The sequence below is a fragment of the Eschscholzia californica genome, unplaced genomic scaffold, assembly GCF_041429995.1.
Source record: "Eschscholzia californica isolate CP2 unplaced genomic scaffold, dmEscCali1.0.p SCAF_5, whole genome shotgun sequence".
In the NCBI taxonomy this organism is placed as follows: Eukaryota; Viridiplantae; Streptophyta; class Magnoliopsida; order Ranunculales; family Papaveraceae; genus Eschscholzia; species Eschscholzia californica.
In genome coordinates this window covers 5,175,664-5,199,074 of record NW_028238472.1, presented here as the reverse complement: position 1 = coordinate 5,199,074, position 23,411 = coordinate 5,175,664, and the positions used below count along the sequence as shown (strand labels likewise).

The window sequence follows — 23,411 nt, the reverse complement described above, 5'->3', positions numbered from 1 at the left end:
GGAAGGAACATCTAATGACTGTAAGGTTTTATTAGAAACAATCAATAATCCTTCAACGAATTTTCCACATCCACCTTCAGGTAATTCTCTATTTGTGTTGGTTTATCTAATTTTTTTAATTACACAAAGTTATAATAAATTTATCTTATCTTAGGTAAATACTACGTGGTTGATGCCGGATATCCGAATATGAATGGTTATTTAGCTCCATTTCGTGGTGTACGTTACCATCTTCCTGATTTTCGACGCAGCGGTCAAGCTAGAGACCGAAAAGAATTATTTAATCATCGTCACTCATCATTGCGCAGTGTCATAGAGAGATGTTTCGGAGTATTAAAGGCGCGATTTCCAATTCTTAAATCAATGCCGTCATATCAGTACACAACACAAGTATTAATAGTTGTGGCTTGCATGGCGATACACAACTTCATACGCCAAGAGATGGCTACAGATTGGTTACTAATAGAATATAACACTGAAACAGTTGAATATGGTGATAATAACGTAGAACAACATGAAGAAGAACACGAAGAATCACAATCATTTAATCAACAACATCAAGTTCAAATGGATTTCGTTCGCGATTCAATTGCAAATGATATAGCTATCGGAAACTGGGCATCGACTAATTAAGTTTCTAAATTCTATTCTATATATACTTTATTTTAATGTTTCATTCGAATATTTCAGTATTTTTATCCATTAAATTATATAATAATGTGTTAAATTTGATAATTAGATGAATTTATCTTTAAGAAATGTTAAACATGTATTTACATAAAAGCAGTTTTAGTTTCTTTTTACCAAACACGTGGAAGTAATTTTTATTAGTCGAAAAACGCTTTTTCAGTTGGTTGCCAAACAACACATTTAGGTTTTTTAAGCACTTAAGATTAAGTGCTATTTAAAAAAGCTGCTAACAAAAATTTCCGCTTGTCCAAATGAGGCCTAACATTAGAAGGCCACTTAGAGTTAAATAAACAAAGTCTACACAAGAATCTGGAATAGAACACCCAAATTTTTGGGTATATATTCCAAAGGGGCACAAAGTTGCGTAATTTTCCTTACATACCTCAAAAGTAAGTGAACGAAAACTGACTCAAAAGTCATAACCTATCAGGCATGTGTTTTAACGGTGTTAATAATATTTTATGTCTCGTGTTTAAATATTTTTTTTAAACAACTGTAAACATCGTATTATTTATATTTCATAAGTTTGCAGAAGGGAAAATAAAGTTACAATAGAGGAGATAGAAACTGAAAAATACAAATTGACACTCATTCTCCTAATTGTAACCCTCGCAGTCCCCATATCGGAAGTCGCCTGACAAACCCTCGTCTAGTCTCGTTCATCAGAGAAGCCCTTAGAAATTACTACCTGAAAGAATATCTTTAATACCAACTCCGAACAAACACAGTACACAAAATCTCTTCAATCGAAATAAACCCTAGAATTTCAATCTTTCAGAAGTTGAGTTGCAGAAATAAGAAATCAAAATGGGGAGAGCAGACGAGGATTCATCGTCTGCTGCCACTACTACTAATCACTGTGATCAATCAGATTCGGACGAAGGTCTTCACTATCTAGCCAAATGCGTACTTAAAGGAAGTTCAGTTCTTCAAGCTGTTCATGGACATCTTCGTTCTCCTTCTTCATTTGATGTTGTTTTCGGAAAGGTTTTTCCCCTTCTTCTCAATTTCAATTTTTTTTTCTTTTCTTTTCATCTCTGTAGAATTGTTAGATTTCTGACCGAGACGTTTCTATTGGATCCACTGCAATTTCCACCGAAACCGAAATTTCATTCCTTGAATTTACTGTGAGACGTGACTGTTAATTGTCCCCTCAAACTAATAGTTTATGTTAATCCGTTATATACATGATTTTTATGCTTCACTATGGTTTAAATATCTTGACAGATACAATTGCATCGTATTTATATCATTTTCATGGATTTGTAAAGTTTTTACACTATGGGTAGTATGCAGTAGAAATTCCAGACATACAGAAATTTCCATCGAAACCAAATTTTGTTTCCTTGCGTGCGGATGACATATGGGTAGTATGCAGTAGAAACACCATCATGTGCAAATACCAGTGTCATATTACTTGTTATTGAGATACTATTTTGCCCTGTATTGAATTACCGAGAGGTTTCTTATGCGCAAGATTTTTAAGCTGAGGCCTAATCTAACAAAAAGTTTCAGTTAGGCAATTTAGTAATTTGCTATTTGATAAAAGGCAAAACTCTTGTCACTTTATGTCTGGGTATGTCAATTACTATTTGCTTAGGTACCATCTCCAATGCTTTCCTAAGATTCCAGTTTTTTTTCATGATTACATGTGATGTGTGTTATAGGAAATAGGGTCTCCAGTTGACGTCTGGTACCAGTTCTTTTTCCAAGGTTCTGGAGACGAATGGCTAGGAGGTGTATAAGGCAGTTTGCAGAATCATCTTTATGAACTTAATAAAAAAGAAAGTGTTGCTTATGATTTTGTTTTCCATTCTTTAGACCTTTCAACAATTAGTGGCCTTGTGTTGCTTCGTTTTTCGTCATCTTTTTTGATCCTAACAATGGGGTATTAAGTTATTAACATCCATGGAGACTAATTCAATTCCAAACACTGATTTAGGAAATTCCCCTACTTCTACCTTTGTGATGAACTCTTTGGAGACTAAATACCTGGTAAAAACTGACAAACTAAGCCACAATAATATATGCTTCCAGATCAGGATAATGGTTAGAAACAGTTTCCTTCTTCAAATGTGAATGAATTATCTTTACTAAATGAACAGTACCTACAATGCATGGAGCAAGATACACCTGGGTTTTGATGGTTATCACTTTCTTTCAGGAAACTTCCTTAGAGTTGGTGGTAGTCGGTGATGATGGGGTTGTGCAGTCTGTTTGTGAACAAACTGTATTTGGTACCATAAAGGATCTTGCCATTCTACGCTGGAGCGAACAATTCTGTGAACTGAACCAGCAGGTTTTTTAAATATCAATTCCTAAAAAAAATCTGTCTTCATAATTTCGTATTTTAGGGTGGACAACTTTGTAAGACAAACCAATTTTTCCGCATTATGCTAACAATATCTACCTGCATCGTCTTATTATTTATCAGAAACTGGGAAAGGACCTCCTGGTTGTTCTTTCTGATTCCGGAAAACTCTCTTTCCTAATGTTTTGCAATGAAATGCACAGGTTCTCCAAGTTCCATTTCTAAACCTTGTATTTCTTACTTTTTTGTAGAAACAAATAATTCAGTTGACTTTCTATTCATGTGCTCTACACAGGTTCTTTCCTTTGTCACACATTCAACTCTCAAATCCTGGAAACTCGAGGCATCAATTAGGACGAATGTTAGCTGTTGATTCCCTGTAAGTTGCAGTTTTTGGCCTATATCATGTCTAAATATGCTTCACTTGTCGTCTTTTTTTTGAAACGGACTATGTTCTACGTTAATCATTACATGGCATTGATACATCATCAAGATGTGATAAACACAATAACCGCCGAAATTAAACTACAAACAAATGGAAGAGGCCTAAAGCCCAACTACAAATGAAAGAAGCCCAAAACCCAACAAACGTATTTTTTATACCGTTAATCACCCAAGTTCAATAACCATGGATTCCACCTCCCGTTGGAATCAAACCTATGACCTCCAGGTTTTTGGAGTTTATGTCAACACTTTGAACCACTTGGGCAACCAAGTGTTGACACTTGTCATCTTTGTGAACATCAGGTATGTGAATGTAAACCTAGTTAGATGAAGTCTATTCGATTTGGTTTGTTAGTTCTGTGTTAATGTTCCATTCTTGTTTTATCATCAAGGAGAATCAGACTTAATATGCCATCTTTAAAGGTTGTGGCTTTGGGGCATCCTAAAAAGTCTACGGGGAATAAAGACTTAGTCAATCAAGATTGACTTAGGGGGCATCTTTATTTTTAGCCCACAAATTTACTTGATTTTATTTTGCCCCTTAACCAGACATACATTGTTCTCATTCCTAAGAAGATTAAACCTTCCAACTTCTCGGACTTCAGACCAATTAGTCTAGTAGGTGGCCCTTATAAGAGTGTCACAAAACTTCTAGCCATGAGGTTGGCCCTTGTTTTAGAAGATATTGTCTCACCATTTCTAGGAGCTTTTGTGGAAGGACGACAAATTTTGGATGGTGTCCTTATAGCTAATGAACTGATAGGTTCTAGAAAGAAAGATCTAAAGATAGGACTTATGATCAAAGCTGATTTGGGAAAAGCTTACGAGAAAGTTAGTTGGATATTTTGTACGAATTTTTGAAGAAAATGGGTTTTGATTACAGACGGAGAAGCTGGATTTATGGATGTATCTCATCTGCTGCATTCTCTATCCTAATAAATGGTAGATCCTCCAGTTTTCCAGAGCTCTCGAAGACTCAGACAAGGAGATCTGGTATCCCCTATGGTCATTGCCAGTGGGGTAAGTACTGAGTTACTGCTTACAGAAGGCAGAGGAGCTAAATTGGATTAGGGGTTTCAAAGTAAGTGAAAGGGGTCAAGCCATTAACCATTTACAATTTGCAGACGACACTTTGTTCTTCATCGACGACATCAGGAATCAACTAAGGAGCTTATAGATATTCTAATCTGCTACGAGCTAGCATCGGGTCTAAAGGTTAACATCGGATGTCTAACTGATCCCAGCCTGAGGATATCAGATGTCTCATAGGAGTGCTCCCAACCTCCTATTGGGGCTTCCTTTGGGAGAGAATTACAGAGCCAAGAACCTCTGGGATCCTGTAACTGAAAAACTCAACAAGAAGTTTGCATCTTGGAACGGAAGTACATTATTTTGTGGAGAAAAACTAACCCTGCTGAAATCAGTATTACAAGCCCTTCCTCTGTATTTCATGTATTTGTTTTTGATTCCAATGGGGACCTTGAAAGAAATGGAGAAAAAGACGAGCAACTTTCTTTGGGATAGCGGCACAGAAGCTAAACGCATGCACTGGGGTATGAAGACCAAATTGATTGTATTGTTGAAGCTAATAACAAATTGGAAAACCTAAACCCATATCTTGAAGCTACCATGAACAATCGATTGTATTGTTGAAGCTAAACCCAAATTGAAAAACCTAAACTTATATCTTGAAGCTATCATGAACAACTAATTGTGTTGTTGAAGCTATCATGACCAAATCTATTCTTCTTAGACTCTCTCTCTCAAATCTCTCTCAAAATCCAAATCTTGAAAAACCATGACCAAATCGATCGATTTTACGAGATGATGATTAGAGAAGGTTCTTGATCAAATTAGTTGTTTTGTTAAAGCTTAAACCAGGTTTCTTTTGAACCATCATCAATCGACTATTTCGTATTGGGGCGAGATGAAGCTACGACGTTAGTTGTTCTTGATCTAATTCCTTCTCTCTCAGTCGATATCTCTCAATTGATATGCCTTGATGTTGGGAGAGATGAAGCTAGGGCAACCGAAGAGTCTAATTTGTATAATAATTTAAAGGCTCCCCTATCTTTCTTACAACCCAACCAAACAACTAAAACTCAATTTAGATAAGAAAAACTTAATTTTCTTTCCCATCAGAAAAAAATGGTTTTCACATCAATTACTTTCATACGTATCAAACGGACCCTTAGAGATTCCTTTCCAGACCTGTAGTTGATTGCAGCAAACAAAAAGGCTACAGTGGTTCAGTTTATTAACTCCCTTCAAGAAGCTTGGGAGATACAATATCGTAGGGACCTTAATGGTGGCAGATTCAAAGGGTAACAGATCTCCTAGACCTTATTGATCCCATACACCCCTCAAACATTAACAACTGTAGAGTATGGAAAATTAAAGAGGAAGAGATATTAAGTGTTAAAAATTACTACTGAAGGGTGTCTACGAAAGAAGACCAGCTCGAAAACCATCAGGATGATATGGAAAATTCCTATTCTTCTGAGAATAAGCTTCACCATGTAGGTGGCAACCCTCCAAAGACTTCAGACAGTAGACCAACTTAAGAAGAGAGGAATGATTCTAGTGGACAGATGTGCATTATCCAAACAAGCAGAAGAATCAATCAACCACATATTTCTCCACTGCCAAGTAGCTTCAGATCTTTGGGCTTACTTCCTCAGGTCCATCAAGCTCAATTGTTGCTTTTCTAAATCTATTGAGGACACACTGGAACAATGGGCAGGGATAAAAGTCAAGAAGTCTAGGAAATCCATTTGGCAGATCATTTCGGCTGCCATAATATGGAATTCATGGAAGGATAGAAACAACAAGATCTTTAAGGAAGCAAACAAAAATAGTCAAGTAGATATAAAAGATATTAAGGGGACAATCTTTGCTTGGTCCAAGGCCATTAAGGAATGTAAGGATGTATAGTACTTAGATATGATAGTCAATTGGGATGCTTGGATGATGTAACAAACCCTCTAGGAACAATAAGATAAACCCTGTTCTAAGAGAGAGAAGGACTGACACAGGTAAGTTTGCCGACTAGTTTTCCTGGGAGAATATGAACACACTACATCTTAAAGTTGAAAACAAAAACCTGAGTGTAGGAAAACTGAAAGGAGGAAGATACTTCATCTCAGAGATTGGTTTTCACAGGGAATGGGTTATTAATCTGCCCCAGGAAGGATTATCACATTTAAGCAAGTTTCTGAAGGAACTTACCTCAGATCGGAACAACAATAGAGAAGCAAGAAAGATGAGTAGGTACAGAGATGGCACAAACTTGTGGCTGTGGAAACCATGATAAACTGTAGAGGTGAGTATATTTGGGCACACAAAGTGGGAGATGGTTATAATAGTAAAAAAGCCATTCGTATACCTAGCGGAAGGAAAGGTGAAGGATGGGTAAAAATGGCGGAAACTTTGGTAGACAGCATCATCGGCAAAGTAAAACAACCGATTAAACCTAAAAGCCTATATTCTTGGAGAACCAGCTCAAACAGGGGGAAGTTACAGGAATCATCACAAAGAGAGTATTTGGGGTATCCCCAAACCACCATCTGAACGAAAATACGCCTCTCAAACCGTTTTGTCCATTTCAATCCCTAACATGGGTTATGCAGATATGTATAACATGGATTGAAAAGAAGCAGTCATTTTGGTTATGGAGACTTCATCAGATCACTGGAATGGGGTGACACAAACAGTTAAAAGGATCATAGGTTCAGAAGAAGTAGCAGTTCTACCTATCAAGTTGGGAGTAGCTTTGGTCAAGACTAAGGAATCGACACGAAACCTTCAGGCTCTCGAATTTCTGGAGGAAGAAAGTACAGGAAGAAAAGTGTTCATCAAGAATTGGACACCAAACTGCAACTCAGTCATAATCACACCCTTAATCATGGAGGTTAAGATGTTTGGAATCCCTTTTCATCTATGGAATGAAAAAATCTTTGCTAGCTTAGTGGAAGACCTGGGGGAAATTGTGGAAATCAACTATGAAACGTCCAGACTTCTTAACCTAAGGCATGCTACAGTGCAAGTTGAAGTAAAACCCCGTGGCTCAATCGCGGAAAGAAAGATGACGATAGTTGATGGAGAAACCTATAACATATGGATCAAAACAGAGGTTGCAGCCGAAGAAAGGCATGACGATCAGGTAATATCACCACCGGAAAACCAGGAAAGGAAGATAGCTTCATCGGAGAAGAACATGATTTCCGGTAATAGTCTGTTGGCTGAAAAGTCAAATCTGAACCAGGAACTAGGTACGGATGTAACAGTAGAGAAGTCAAACACATCAGTAGCTGTTGGAGAAGTACTTGATCGTGACATATCAAAAGATAAGGCATCAGCAGGTGATGCTATCCTGTCTAAGGAAGACAGAAGCACCAGGAAGTTGTCTGGGTTGACAGACAACACGGGAATCGAAACTAGGCAAGTAATGGCTAAAACTTTTTCTGTGTTATGCAATAAAGAGAAGAGGACTACTTCTGTCAACCTTTTGTCTAAAGGTAAGGTGACAGTTGGTGAGGAAGGTATGGACACGTTGACAGGTGGTCAGATTGCTAGTAGTACAGCTCATGTTCCCTCTAATCTAGAGATCATGACAGCTGTTAAGGATTTGAAAAAGCAAGCTGAATGGGCCAAGCATAAACAGGTGTACGTAAGAAAAAGGAAGGTGGTCAAGAAGGCGTATGGGCCTAAGAAAGTTAAGGTATTGGGGAACCAGGTGAGTAATATCGAAAGCCCAGTGGAGAAGACCACCAACTTAGAGACCAAGCAGAGGGAATTTAGTGCAGCCCAGCAGGAGGGACAGGTGGGGGGACACGACGAAATCATCAGCACAGGCGTCCACTTGGGTTTTTATGGACCTGAAGGGAGGGAGAATGAGAAGGTTCTTGCGGTAGTTCAAGTGGAAAACATGTCCAGTCCCAATATTCGAAGGAAAAACTCAGAGGAAGAGAAACCGCTAGTAATCCAACCTTTGGCTATGGTAGCTCCTTTGGAGAACACTCAGACCCAGGAGTTTCCGGTAAAAGTTCATGGCGGTGAGGAGCTCATTCAGAATGATTCTGCTGCTGTCCTTCAAAAAGCAGACAAGGGATCAAGCTTGATGGTAAGGAAGAAAAGGGCTCCGAAGGGTTTCAGACCTCTGAAAGCCTTAGAATGGAACATGTATGATCCAATGAAGAAAAGGAAGACTGCTAATGTGAATTCAGGGAAGAGGGATGTGAAGTCTACATGTCTCTAAACCTCCTAAGCGGGAACTTCAGGGGACTAGGAGGTCCATCTAAGATATTTTCAGTCAGAAGGGTGTCGAAGGAGTTGTGTTCCGTGCTGTCAAATTCCTGAGTGTTCTCTTGCTTTTCTGAGTTCGATGCATCAAAAGAATTGTTCGCGAGCCTGGGTGGATTGGCCTTTGAAGCATAATGTCTCAGCCTTTCTTCTGCTACATGCTGAGCTTTCTTGGGCAGGTGGGGAGGGTGGCAGCCCCTCTCTTGTGGTGTTTAAGGCGAACAGAGTCGGTGTGGGATAAGCCCCTCGGTTATCAGTTTCGTTAGGAACCTCTGTGGTTGTGCTTTGTTTTGCTGCGCCTCCCTATGACGGCGGAGGGGGGGGGGGGGGGGGGATAAGGCTATCGGGTGTTTGCTCCTTTGTATTTGGGGAGGTTTCCAGCTCCTGGTTACCTCCCCAGGTCCTTTTACTGTTTTCCGTCACGATTCTTTTGTACTTTCCGCTTTTTCTAATATTAATTCAAAAGTTTCAAAAAAAAATGTAACAAACCCTCTTGCCTATCTTTCAGTTTTTGCTACTTTTCCTACTGTATAGTCTATTATAATTTTCAATATATTCATTATAATTTTCATAAAAAACATAACCCAAAATGTTGAGTCTCTATTCGAATGTTGAGAAAATTATAATTCTGGTTATAATTGTCACCAAAATTACTCTCTGTCGTCATGTTTACTTAAAATCTCATAAATTTCTAATTACCTTTTTGAAAATGGTACATCGATGTGAATTAACTCATATGCGGAAGCAACAACTAAAGCTTATTCTTGGAAAAAAGAGAAAAAATTTAACTAGGATATCTGAATGTATCAAATAAACTTCATGCACACAATTAAACCTGAAATAAACTAAGGTCTGTTTGTTTCGTGAGAAAAATATTTGGATTTGAAAATCAACTTTTTCTCATTGAGAAAGAAAACCAAGTTGGCTTATGGGAAATTTAGATGTATGTGTTCGCAAGCTTTGAGAAAACAAAACCTTTATCTTCTTCAGGTGGTGGGTGCACCTGTGGAAATTCTTTCCCATTTTTTAGATGTAATGGAGATTTTGGAGTAACAAGGAGATATACTTATTTGGATAAATACATGCTATTTTTTAGGTTCGATTAATGGAGATAGAGATGTGCGAGATGAAAGAGAAAGATATTATACATTTATACTTGTTGACGCCACTTGAGTCTGAGGCAGATGATAAGGAGGAAGAAAGTTAGAAATTACGGACTAGGTTTTGTTAATAATCTTGCCATTTGAAGTGAAGATGATGACGACGATGATGATGACTAACTTGAAGGTTAGATTGTGTGGTTGTGACTGTTGGATGGAGAACGATGATGGTAACTCCAACCATGAATTGGAAGGGTTAGAATTCTGAATGCTTTTTGATGAAGGAAGAGAGAGAGAGAGAGAGAGAGAGAGAGAGAGAGAGTTTAAAGCATCTTCGTCCTAACTACCAACCAAGGCACTAAAAAGTATCATCCATGACCCTAAATGTGATCTCTTAATTTTTTGAGAAACAAGTCGTTAATGGCGACTTCACTAGATGGACCTACAACTTTTTTCATTTAGAATCATAAGAGGGAGGCAGAGAGTCAGAGCGGGACACAAAGAAAGTTGCATGCGTCGAGGAAAGAGAGTGTAAAGATGGGGAGATAGCGGGATACCGATTTTAACATGTGAAAGGTGGTAGATATTTTCTATTAAGTGGAGATTGGTTTTACTATGTGAAATCCATTTTACCACTATTTTGGTTCAACCAACCAATGGAAATTCGACTTTTGCGGGGAAATCAATTTCCCATATGATTTCACGCATACCAAACGGGCAAGTACAATTTAGTGAAAGCTGAGTGTGATGAGAACATAACATAAGAGAATAGTCACTCTGAAGCTAAATCTATGTTGGGGGCAAAAGGTGTGGCTTGGCAGGAAATCTGAAATCAGGGGTCGGGTGGTGGAGCGAGGATGTAGAGTGAATATTCTCTTCCATTCTTAGAACTTACGATATTAGAGTGATCGCTCTCTTTTATACTCTTCTATAGTATATACCTATCTTTTGGATACATTGTGACAAATACTATATTAAACGACATGTAAATCATATCTTAGCATTTATAGATTACATTTTTTCGAGTGACAGTTTCTCTTATGCGCCAGTCAGCGCTAAATCATAAAGACCTGACTCAATATAACATGCGGTCCTTTTAGAAGGGAGGACTTCAAAAGGCCTGCCTTTGACATTATAGACTGAAACTAGTTGGGCCTAGGCCCAGTCCTTGTTTGGAGTTCAACATCAGAGTTCACTAGTCGACCTGACTTTAAGAAGCTTATAGTATTTGTCTTGGGAATTGAACACCCTGGTTAAAACTTTCACATTAAGAAAAAAGTGCATCCTCGTTGCATGGAAATTTTCTCTGTATGATGGATGTGTTGTTGTTGTTGATTCTCCGTCTTACCTATCTCTTTATTTGTTTCTTTTTATTTACTTAATTTCACACATATTAACATATATTTTTAATTCTTCTCTTTTTTTGTCAAGTGAAAATTTGTAGATATTTCTAACTTTTTGGACCTTGCAGTGGCTGTTTTGTTGCTGTTAGTGCCTATGAAGAACGGGTGGCTTTGCTTTCTGTTTCTATGTCAGCTGGGAGCAACATCGTTGACAAGGTTGAGTTATGTTTCATTTAAAACACATTTCTTTACAGTATGTGTGTTTTCTATCTTTAATACAAGAGAAAAATGATTTTGAGCCTACTATGACATGGTAGTGGTTTGCTAAATATTTTCTTGTCTTTTTCATCTTTTATATGTCATGATTCAGAGAATATTCTATCCACCAGAAAGAGAAGGGGAGAGCGACAGTATTACCCAGGATGTACAGAGAACTGGGATTTATGGCACAATTTGGAGCATGTGCTTCATTTCAAAGGATGTTCACCGATTAAGTAAGGATAAAAGCAAAGCTATACTTGCAATTGTTCTGAACAGGTACGAATGTACGAGGTTGTTAGTTTCTTTAAGCTACAAGTCTGAGTTTGCTGTTTCCGATCTACCAACAGCGGAGACAGAATCTTCCTACTTTTAGATGTATGTCAGGGTAACTGCCCCCAATAAAAGAATCTTTTGAATCTTGACATATAATACACACACCGACACACACACACATGCACACACACACACACACACACACACATTTGATAATCTGAGATTATACTACTGCAGGATGGGGGCTGTCTTGAATGATCTTATGCTATTGGAGTGGGACGTTGGAGAACACACTGTTAATATCATTTCTCAGTATATTGAAGCTGGACCCTTGGCGCTAAATATTATTGAGGTTCCTTACGTTTATGGGTTTGCGATTTTATTTAGGGTTGGTGATGCACTTTTAATTGATCTTAGGGATCCTTGCAATCCCCGCCGAGTTCACAGAACAATTTTGAGTCTTTCACGACCCACAGTTGAGGATGAACAGTCATGTAAAGGACTTGATGACACAGATGTTGCATCTGCTTTACTTAGGGATCCGTGCAATCCCCGTCGTGGTTACAGAACAATTTTGAATCTTTCACGGCCTACAGTTGAGGATGAACAGTCATGTAAAGGACTTGATGACGCAGATGTTGCATCTGCATTACTTGAGTTGAAAGACTCAAGGGAAACAATGAAAGAAGATGATCCTATGAGCATAGATAGTGAAGGTGGCAACACCAGGTCAGTTTCCAAACTCATGTGCTCATGCAGTTGGGATCCTGGAAATACATCAAATCCTACTATGATTGTTAGCCTGGATACAGGGGAGTTGGTTATGCTAGAAATCTCCTCTCATCGTGATGGTATTATGATGAACTTATCCGAATGTCTTTATAAATGTCTGCCGTGCAAGACTCTTTCTTGGGTAAGAGGTGGCTTGATTGCTGCACTTGTAGAGATGGGAGATGGTATGGTCCTTGAGTTCGACAAAGGAAGGCTGTGTTATAGGAGTCTCATTCAAAATATTGCACCAATCTTAGACATGTCGATTGTGGACTGCCACGACGAAAAACAAGATCAAATTTTTGCTTGTTCTGGAGTGTCTCCCGAGGGATCATTAAGGATTATACATAGTGGTATTACTGTGGAAAAGCTCTTGAAAACTGCGCCTATCTATCATGGCATAACTGGTACATGGACTCTGCGGATGAAAATATTGGATCCTTTTCATTCCTTTCTCGTGTTGTCATTTGTTGAAGAGACCAGGGTACTGTCAGTTGGTTTAAGCTTTAGTGATGTGACTGATGCAGTTGGTTTCCATTCTGATGCAAGCACTTTGGCTTGTGGCCTGGTTTGTGACGGATTGGTCGTCCAGATACACATGACTGCAGTTAGACTATGTTTACCCACCACAGTTGCTCATCCAGAAGGTATACCTTTATCTGCTCCAATATGTACTTCTTGGGTCCCAGATGTGAATATCAGCTTGGGGGCAGTTGGGCATAATATGATAGTTATAGCTACATCTAATCCTTGTTTCCTATTTATTCTGGGAGTCAGATCATTGTCAGCTTATCATTATGAAATCTACGAGATGCACCATGTGAGACTACAAAGCGAAATCTCTTGCATATCTATACCGCAAAGGAGTTTTAAACACAAGTCGCCAACCTCTATCATTAATTTACCAGATAATACACCTCGGGCTTCTCTTCCCATTGGAGTTGAGATTGGTAACACTTTTGCTATTGGTACACATAAACCTTCCGTGGAAATTCTCTCATTTGTGCCTGAAGAAGGCTTAAAATTTATTGCTTGTGGGATCATTTCGTTGATCAACTCTTCAGGAGCTGCTGTCAGTGGTTGCATCCCTCAAGACGTGAGACTTGTATTAGTCGATCGATTTTATATACTTACAGGATTGAGAAATGGTATGCTCCTTCGATTTGAATGGCATCCCGTGTCTACAGTCTATCCATCAGAGTTACCCAACCAGGCTCCATATATGAGTTCTTATATCTCAAATAAGGTTGCATCCTTATACCCTTCAGTTTCTGCTTGTCAGCAGCATATCACAATTAATTATCCAGAGATGGCAGAGAAAAGTGGTCCTGTTCATTTACAGCTAATTGCTATGAGACGCATTGGCGTAACTCCTGTTTTTCTTGTTCCATTGTGTGATTCCCTTGATTCTGACGTAATTGCTCTTAGTGATAGGCCGTGGCTTCTGCAAACTGCAAGGCACAGTCTATCCTATACGTCTATCTCGTTTCAATCTGCAACGCATGTGACCCCTGTATGTTCTGTTGACTGCCCTAAGGGAATTTTGTTTGTCGCAGAGAACAGCTTGCATTTGGTAACTACCTGGTTATTTTTCTCCTTTCTCTCACCTTTTCTTTTGTAAAACATTATTTATTATGTTCTTAGCAAATAATATATAGTGCACTGCATGCTTCCATCTAGACCATTTGCTTAACTCTCCTTTAACAGATGCTCTCTTTGTCTAATTTTCTCAGTACTTGATAGAAAATCCGACTCTATTTAGGAGACATTATTGTTGCACTGCAATTTTAATCATGCCTGCCATTACTGTTGTTAATTATATCAGTTAGCAGCTGACTAGCATAACATGTATGTAAAATTAAAAGTCAATGATAAGGGGTAATATATAACATACAAAAAGGAGTCAAATTAATTACACATTATAGACAATCTAAACTCAAATTCGTGAAGTGGACAACCATTTTGGGACAACTGTAAAAGGTATACTTGGTCAACACAATGGGATGAGCTGATTAATGGTTTAGTTCTAATAGTCCCTGCACTTGATTATAATATTTAATTAATTGGCCTTTCCAAGTTCTCTTATCGACCTCAATTTTTTTTGAAGGTGGAAATGGTCCATACTAAGAGGTTGAATGTGCAAAAGTTTTTTCTTGGAGGCACTCCCCGGAAGGTTCTATATCACAGTGACAGCAAATTGTTACTTGTTATGAGAACTGACTTAAGTAGTTACCCGAGTTCATCAGATATTTGCTGTGTAGATCCCCTTTCTGGTTCATTGCTTTCATCATATAAGCTTGAACCTGGAGAAACAGGAAAGTCAATGCAGTTGGTAAAGGTTGGAAATGAGCAAGTCTTGGTCGTTGGCACCAGTCAGTCACCGGGTCGAGCTGTCATGCCCAGTGGTGAAGCTGAAAGGTAAACTCTGTTACCTCATCTTAATGCATTCAATATTGTCTTACAAGTTCCTTTCGAGGGGAAAAAAAATGAAAATATTGCCTAAAACCCTTCACCTGGCTCCTGTATTACTTTTGACCATTAGTTGTTCACATGGAATATGGAAGTTTGAACTCAAAATCCTATTTTGCTACCAAATATTTTGGTTGAGTTAAGTTCTCGTGTCGTTCAGATTAAAATTTTCAAAGCTACTTAAAAATAATAAATGTATATATACATACTGCATTGGTATAGTTGTACTTGGTCAACCTGTGGTACTTCGATTTTGACTTCTTCAGGTTTTGATATTTGGTTTCTCGTAGTACTTCAATGTTGGGATATTCTTTTATCGTATTCTTTGATGTTTACAGTTCTTTTACCTGGGTCGTCCTATGAGTTCGTTACAGAGGTTGAATGACCGTAAAATGCGTATGTTCTCACATACCTGAAAATGAAATCTTGCTGAAAATGAATTTTACCTAAGATTCTTAATGTAATTGTTTGTTTGACCAACAGTGCGAGGGGGCGTGTACTTGTCCTCTGCCTTGAACACATACAGATCTCAGACAGTAGTTCATTAGTTTCTTCCCGGATGGCTCCTTCCTCTCAGATTACTTCACCACTCCGTGAAATTGTTGGTTATGCTACAGAGCAGCTTTCAACTAGTAGTCTTTGCAGCAGTCCCGAGGACAATAATTGTGATGGAGTTAAACTTGAAGAAGCTGAAGCATGGCATTTCAGACTTGCTTATCAAATTACATTACACGGAATAGTACATGCTGTATGTCCATTGCTCGACCGCTACTTCTTAGCATCTGCTGGTAATATCGTAAGTTGCTATCAGCCATATTTGTCAATAAAATGCAAGGTTGAATCTTGTTTCGATTTGGTGTAAGCATTTCTCATGCACATTTCATGTGGTTGACTTCAGCTATACTTGTACGGTTTTCTGAATGAGAATCCTCAACGGGTTAGAAAATATTGTGTGACGAGGACACGCTTTACAATAACGTCGTTGGCCACACAATTTAGGCAAATTTGCGTTGGTGACTGCCGTGATGGAGTTCTTTTCTACCACACTTACGAGGTACAATCTGAAAAATTCTGACGTCATAAAAGGTCAATTATCTTTCCAAATTCAGAGTAGTCTTCAGTCATAGATATTGACTGTAGAACTGTTTCACGTGTTTCTTTTGGCTTCCTTGTAGAGAACAAGATCGCCCCTCAATATTTTTTATTATGTCATTGTGGAAAACTAGGTCATTATGCTTTCTAATTTCTGTTTTATACTTCTAGTTACTTTCCGTTTCTTTTCTTAATGTTTCAGGATGGTCAGGGTATGGTTCTTCATCGCAGTGATCCAGTACAACGGTTAGTTGCTGACTGTACTCTTAAGGACATGGACACTGCCTTTGTCTCAGATCGCAGGGGAACCATTACTGTCCTGTCATCGCCAAAATATGTCGAAGGTGAATTAACCGTTATGTATATATTAATTGAGGAAAACTAACCCTTGTTTACATTTTATATATGGTTATCTCTAATTGAAGCACTCAATGCCAATGTTATGGGATATCTTAGCGGATTACTGTAATTCTGTAGTTTTTTTTTTTAAATTTGATTGAATTGAAAGGGGAAAGGAGAATGTACACAGCCTAAAAGGCTAAAAGAAACAAACAAAAAACAAAATTACAAAGAAAAATAAAGGCCTCCCAAGTCTCAACCATGCTAACAAAAGAGATGGTCTTAGCCCAGCCCAGATTTCTATACCAGTGGTAAATGAGACATTTAGCTGGGAAGAAAATCTTGTCCGGCGAGGAGAATTTGTCTCTGAAAAATGACCTCATTTCTGCTCTTCCAGACTGCCCAGATGATTGCCTTAGGGATCGGGTTAAGAATGAACTTCTGATGAGAGTTGTGCTTCATGCCATTCCAGGCAAGGATTAGGTCTGAAATAGAATTTGGGAAGACCCACACAGTACCTATGCTTGAAATGAAATTTTCCCACACCCTATAAATCACAGCACAGAAGATGAATAAGTGAGGAACTGATTCCGCTGTAACTCTGTAGTTGTTTGTCAAGACCAGGAATTGCTATTTCAATTGGTAAGTCTACGGGAGTATTTTTATTTAGTTGCTTGGTGCATTGTACTTCCATTGTTTAGGTTGTAATTGTAAAGCTATAGATGCCAGCTTATGGGGATGAATAATGTAGGAAAGATAGATAGTATTTTGTAGGTTCTTGTGTTTTTCTGATAGTTCATGCTGGTCGAAGTTTCATGTTATTAGTGAATTAAGAGGTCATATTGTGTGATGAAGGATGAGAGAAGAAGAGAGGTAGAACTCTAAACTCTTAAACTTATTAGGAAATGAGAGATGCATAATCTGAACTTGCAGTTGCAGATCCACTTACTGATTTCTGAGTGATAAATTATTGATTATCCTGGAAAAGCTTATCTATAGTTTCAGAGCTCAACTTCATGTAATAATCAAGTCAAATTGACACAGTGGGCTCCACAACAGAGGTTTTAAAATCCACAGAATATACCTACTCCAAAATGCTAATGTATCTGCTGGAAAATTTCTCGAATTGTTTATCTTTGACCATTGCTGTAAATTTCTCCTGCGTCCAGAAGGAAGTAGGTAATGAATGAGGATCAGGTAAAGATTCCCATAGTCCTTCAAGTGGGCTTATTGCAAGTTGAAAAAGTTTACTGTAGCTGCTGTTGCTGCCTAGCTTCTTGTGTACGAGCGCCTTAATTACCAGTCTTCCCCATTTAATTATGCTGCTGCATTAATCTTGTCACTGCCTTTTCCTTGTTTGCACTTTAGTAGCCAAGTTCATTCATTTGAGTTACGTGTCCCTGATCTGATTCTGAAGGAGTTTTCTCTTTTACTTTTGAAGTATTTTTTTTCTGGTGTTTTCATACTGTGTTCGTGATATCATCATTTGGCCTATTGATTATGTTTGGCTGGTACTGAAATGCTCCCTTGTCTTTCCCTTTTATAATGGTTACTGTTTTCTGTCCCAGACAATGCAAGCCCCGAACGTAACTTGGTACTTAATTGTTCTTATTACTTGGGCGAGACAGCCATGAGCATCAGGAAGGTAATTCTTTCTTGGCTTATGGAGATACTATGGTTATTTTTGTTAGTTTGCCTTGGGGTTGAATTTGGTTTTACTATGTTGAAACTAAGAGAAGTAATATCTAATTCCCTGCTAAGTAGTTGTTTAACTAAACTAATATGATGTTTACTCTTCTGAGGAAAAGCTAAGCAGATATGTCTACTTCTTGCGTGTCAATTTTACAGTTGTTAAAACTCAACTCTGTTAGATTTTATTTTAATACAACTTCTATTTAATAAATGTTTTAAGATAATAACATTTCCTTCATATCTATTTTTAGTTACTTTCTGTTTCATTTCGAATAGCAAGAGAGTTACCATTCCAGAATCATACTTAGGTATAAGAAGTAGTTTCTCTTCGTTGTAGCCCCTTTCATGAATGATAGAAACTTGTTGTGTTATTCCTAGCTCATCGAACCTGAAGCATGTCAAGTATATGATTTATTAAATATTTTTTTTTCTTCCTAAATTTGTATTCGCATACCTTCATCTCTATTTTCAAAATCAGGTAAAAGATTCTTGTGGAGTCTACGATTTAGAAGATGAATAAAATTTCCCCCTTCTAGTTGTGTCTATATTCCGTTTCACAATCGAATATTTCTTTGTATCATTGTTCTTCAAATGTTGGTCACAGCAGAGAGGAACTGATAGTGACCTGTTTTATTCTTACATCCATGAACATTTGTAATTATAATATTAAAATGGCTTCGTAATTCAATCTTCCTTCTCGTTTTTCATTTACACGTGTTTCTGTTAAGTTTGAAGCTTCTTGAACAAGTCATCATTCCCCCGCACCCCCATCTTCCTTCACTTTTTCAGGGGTCATATTCATATAGGTTTCCAGCTGATACTGTGCTGAAAGGTTGCAATGGTGCTGATAATATCCTAGGATCGTCACAGAGCAGTTTTGTGGCGAGTACAATGTTAGGAAGTGTAATGGTTTTCATTCCTCTCTCCAGGTAAGGCCTTGTATCCTATTCTTCAAGCATTTTCTCTATATAGTCAAGTTTAGTGGTGGGGAAAACCCCCGCAACCCAACCTGTTCATCCGAGACAAATAGAGCTCATGGACACCCAATGGCCTTATCGGTTAGAACCCGACCGGCTTGATGGAAACACAGTCCAGACTCGGGCAAATAATTGTGCCGAGTAACTGACCGATACCCGACCAATATGGCCGGTAAGGTTAACCGACCAGTACCTGATGCAAATGATTCTAGAATATGGTAGAAATTCTCTAGTGTTTGAAACAGTCTAGTTAGTAGTCAAGTTATTAAAAGAATGTGAGTTGTCTAGTTGCTGTCTAGAGAAGTGGAAGGGTTGTATCTGGAATTTTATAAGTAGGGAAGCTCTCTAGTTTGTAAGGCAGTCTACATCTTTCTGAAATTAAGTTATAGTGAAGTCATTTTCTAGCAAAGGGTTCTCAAAAGTCTTTTCCTTCGTTTCAACTCAAGAAATCAGGACCGCGACGGTGTTTGGAGTAATATCCTTTCGATTCTAAGGAAGCAAGTACCAACCTGTTTGCCTTATACCGCAACCCAACCCAACTCCTATATAAATATCTCCTAACCCTAAAGCTAAATCCCCCCTTTCACTTTAACCTAAACGGCTAACCTAATTCTCATTCTGTCTGGTTTCTCTCTCTAAAATTTTCTTTCGTGTTTAACTCTTCAAGAAAATTACTTGAGTTTAAGATTTGCCGTCCATTGTTGCTGAACCAAATAAAATACCCAATCAATGTGAATTTCATGCAAATTTTGCGATTTTAGTTACAAGCTTTTGAGTGAAGGTTAATTAATAAACATTTTGATTTAGGTTTCTAAGTTTTAATGAACATGGTTCTATGGGCTGGATTGAGCTGCTGCATGAGTGCCGCTGCACTTTATCTTCTTGGTAGGAGCAGTGGTTGAACTCTCCTCTTTCAAGCCTGGACCTAGACCCTCCGATACCCGACGGGCCCGTTGACATTGGCGGGCTCGGACGGGAAATGGACCAAAGACTCCTTTGAATGTGACCTCCCGTCTAAACTGGCGCTCACCAACCTAAGATGACCTAACCTATGAAGTTAAAGCCCGATACCCTCCGGCGGAGATTCCCACCACTAGTCAAGTTTTAGGAACACAAAGTTACTGGTACCTTTGAACTGATTTCTGGTTCTTGCTTTTGTTTCTTACTAGAAACTAAAAACATATATGCCTGCCATTCCTCTCATGCTGCTGGTTATCATTATTAAGCAATTCATTTAGAATCCTAATAATTCAGCTTGGTTTCAGTGGTGGAAAAAACTGCAACTAGTGCTCTTGTCTTCTCTCGTTCACGATCAAAGCTTGTTTAGGGTTTTGCTGTCGTTGTATTGACCTTTATTGATAGTGGATGAAACATCAAAACTGCTATACCTATGGACTGTTCTCTGCTATATCGAAGTAGGCTGATATGGAAAGATTCTGCTATAGCAGTCCCACTAAATTTCTTGTGTCCATATACCTTTATGTAATTTTATTCCCTTCTTTTTTCTATTTGGTATGCAAAGGATTTATGTGAAAAGACATAATTGGTGGTTACTCTTATGAATTTGTAGGGAAGAATATGAGCTCCTTCAAGCAGTGCAAGCTAGACTCGCGATTCATCCTCTGACTGCTCCTATCTTAGGAAATGATCATAAAGAGTTCCGTGGGCGTGGATCACCGGTATGTGACCTGTTTTATGACTGCAGAAGGCATGGTCGAATCAGATTACTTTATGAAAATTCTTCCAAATCTTCTTAAAAAACTGCAAAACCAAAATAGAAATTAGATTGAGAAGAAGAGATAAACCTGATTTAAGTGGAGGGTTTGTTAGGAGGCACTAGATATTTGAGGGACAAAGGTTGAGAGAGTTATTTAAGGGAAGAGAGAAGGTGGGATACGATTGTGATGCCGTAGCGGTAGTTTTGGAGAAAATTATGGGAATGAAGTAGCGGGAGTAAGTTTAAGGAGGTTATATTTTAGTTAAAAGTATATAACCGTGTTGGCTAATTTAAATTCAGCCGTTGGATCAGGAAATTCGAAATAAAAATCCGACAACTACCCGTATCCAAAGAAATCGGCGGTCACCTGGGCTTGTGTATGTGGTTCTCACATGAAATTGAAACACATGGTTGATCTTGTGAAGGATGTTCTCATTTTTGTTCCATTTTTCAGAAAATTGTGATTTATTCAGAAGTAGGTCTTTACGAGTAAATTGACGCTATATGAACCCATTTTCGATAGTTTCAAATATACTCTTTAACTTTTAAGCCGAAACTTTCTAATCGTATGTTCCTACGCAGGCTGGAGTAAGTCAGATGCTTGACGGGGACATGTTAGGTCAGTTCTTGGAGCTTACAAGTATGCAGCAAGAAGCTGTTCTTTCAGTTCCACTTGCTTTGTCAGAAACAAGAACATCAAGTTCAATGCCATCTACTCAAGAATCTATCCCTGTTAACAAGGTTCTTCAATTGCTTGAACGAGTTCATCACGCCCTAAGCTAAGCTTGATTTCTCTATCCGTGTTTTCTTTGAAGCAATAACCCCAACCCTCCAGAATGAAGATGGATTCGTCTCGTAAGTTTGTAGAGCTTGATTTCAACGAGCCTAAAGTTTTGCCCAAATAAGCTGCTCCTAGGAATTGGTCTTCGATTCAGACACTGGTGATTGGTGGTTCCCATGGTAGTGAAGTAATAATATCAATCATGATCGATGAGTGTTTACTATAATGATAATGTACAGAAACAATGTGAAAGTATGAACCTGGATTTTCCAATTATAAGTGTTGTGGGTTGATATAATCTCTCTATGATCTCTGTAGTTTTGGGTTTTGTTTTCTTTTATGAAAATAGAGAAGATCTTTTCATATTTGGACTAATTATTAAATATGTTAAGAGTATTTCCCTCTGAAGTCCTCTAATTCATGAACATTGTCAAGTTTACTTCCTAATTTGACTAATGGACTGTTTGGCCCGTTAAGCTAACAGTTCCATCACTTGGCATCTTTCAATTTTTCTTATGCAAAAGGTCCGCACCCTCCATTAACGGACGCCTGAGTTTATAACCACAACTACCATCATCGCCGCCACCAGTAGCATGATAACACCCACTATCACATCAACTATCCCTGACAAAACACTGATGCAAAGGAGAAGAGATGCAAGACGAGTCATATTGGAGAAGCGCCTCTCTCCCAAGGCTCGCAATCCACCCTTCTCTTCTATATCTCTCGTGTCTTCTTCTCTCCTCTCCTTTATTTCTCTCGTCCCTCTTTCCCTTTTTCTTCTCTCTCCTTTGCGGTCTTTCTTTTCCGATATATTTTATTTTTCTTTCTTGTTCTCCCATCTTTCTTTTTCTTTCTTTCTGATCCCTTCTCTTTTGTTCCCTTTTTGTCCTTCTCTTTTCAATCTCTTTTCCGTTCAATTTTTTTCATTTGTTTTTCACTCTCTTGTTCTCCCACTAGTAGAACTCCTTATTGCTAAATGCAAGAGGACTAGCTTCTCCTCTGAGCGACTAAAAAACAAAAAGAGACTGAAAATGAGAGAGGCAAGTTTGGAGAAATCAAACTTTTAAACACAATATGTAGTTTAGGGGCTAAAATGTTAATTGGACAAATTTAGAGGCTAAAGTTGCCATTGGTAATAAAGTAGAGGATCTTGAGGAATTAAGAATTTGAGGCTCTAAATTTAAGCCAAGCTCTCTTCATAGATCACCTCTGACTCCTCTCAAATGGCCATGTCCCATTGATTAGTGTTGCTGATAATGACAACTTTTCTTCCTTTCTTGCCACATCAGCCATGATAGTCGTCGATACCTTCCTACCGTTGTGCTGATGTGGCTTCTTACCCTTGCATGTCAGAGGAGCGGTTTCCGCATTCACTGGGATCAAAAGAACAAAAATTTACTCGTAAGGATTTACATTTTTGGTGAGAAATGTTTGTAGGTGGGCGTGGGCCAAGAAACCACCAAGAAGTGTTTAGAATTTGGTTTAGAAAAGGAGAGATTATATAAAGAGCTGATTTCCTAACAGCCCCCAATATTGGACAAACTCGATTTTTTGCTCCTGTATTTTAAGTAATAGACTATTTATTTAGTTCATTTACTAACAATTTCTTTATGACATTGTTATGAATTTCTTTTTTCACCATCTCAAATGCATTAAAACAATACTTTATAGTTGTCTTTATGTTAGCATAAAATTAAAAGTACTCATTTCGGCACAGAACTCATTACCCTTTTTAGTTTAACTCACAGACGACTTAGCTCACATAACTTCTTTTGTTGAAGGGGTTCGAGTAAAATTACTATTTTCTGGAAAATAATCAGTCAAATATATATGTTTACATAATTATG

The 23,411-nt window shown here is 38.2% G+C and overlaps 1 protein-coding gene across 3 annotated transcripts; it reads left to right on the top strand.

The window, feature by feature from the left end:
* The first annotated feature begins 1,070 nt into the window (after nt 1–1,070).
* LOC147536499 (Cleavage and polyadenylation specificity factor (CPSF) A subunit protein) lies at nt 1,071–21,924 on the top strand. Of its 3 annotated transcripts, none has more exons than XM_086643547.1 (15): nt 1,071–1,677; nt 2,855–2,989; nt 3,125–3,204; nt 3,297–3,380; nt 11,318–11,405; nt 11,560–11,726; nt 11,961–14,067; nt 14,602–14,912; nt 15,447–15,759; nt 15,862–16,017; nt 16,258–16,399; nt 17,963–18,039; nt 18,876–19,015; nt 20,634–20,742; nt 21,363–21,924. In XM_086643547.1, the coding sequence occupies exons 1-15, from the start codon at nt 1,498–1,500 to the stop codon at nt 21,561–21,563; spliced, it is 4,290 nt and encodes a 1,429-aa protein (XP_086499673.1). In that variant the 5' UTR covers nt 1,071–1,497; the 3' UTR covers nt 21,564–21,924. The 3 variants fall into 3 exon arrangements, 2 of the variants coding, with proteins under 2 accessions (XP_086499673.1, XP_086499674.1); XR_015226024.1 differs by having other exon boundaries at nt 1,192–1,677; nt 15,447–15,751; XM_086643548.1 differs by having other exon boundaries at nt 1,195–1,677; nt 11,560–11,825.
* Nucleotides 21,925–23,411: the final 1,487 nt, after the last annotated feature.

Excerpts from the sequence above, each read along its gene's own strand:
- LOC147536499 (XM_086643547.1), top strand. The coding sequence starts at position 1,498 with ATGGGGAGAGCAGACGAGGATTCATCGTCTGCTGCCACTACTACTAAT. Across the intron at positions 1,678-2,854 it reads TTGATGTTGTTTTCGGAAAG|GAAACTTCCTTAGAGTTGGT; the intron begins GTTTTTCCCCTT and ends ACTTTCTTTCAG. Across the intron at positions 14,913-15,446 it reads CCCAGTGGTGAAGCTGAAAG|TGCGAGGGGGCGTGTACTTG; the intron begins GTAAACTCTGTT and ends TTTGACCAACAG.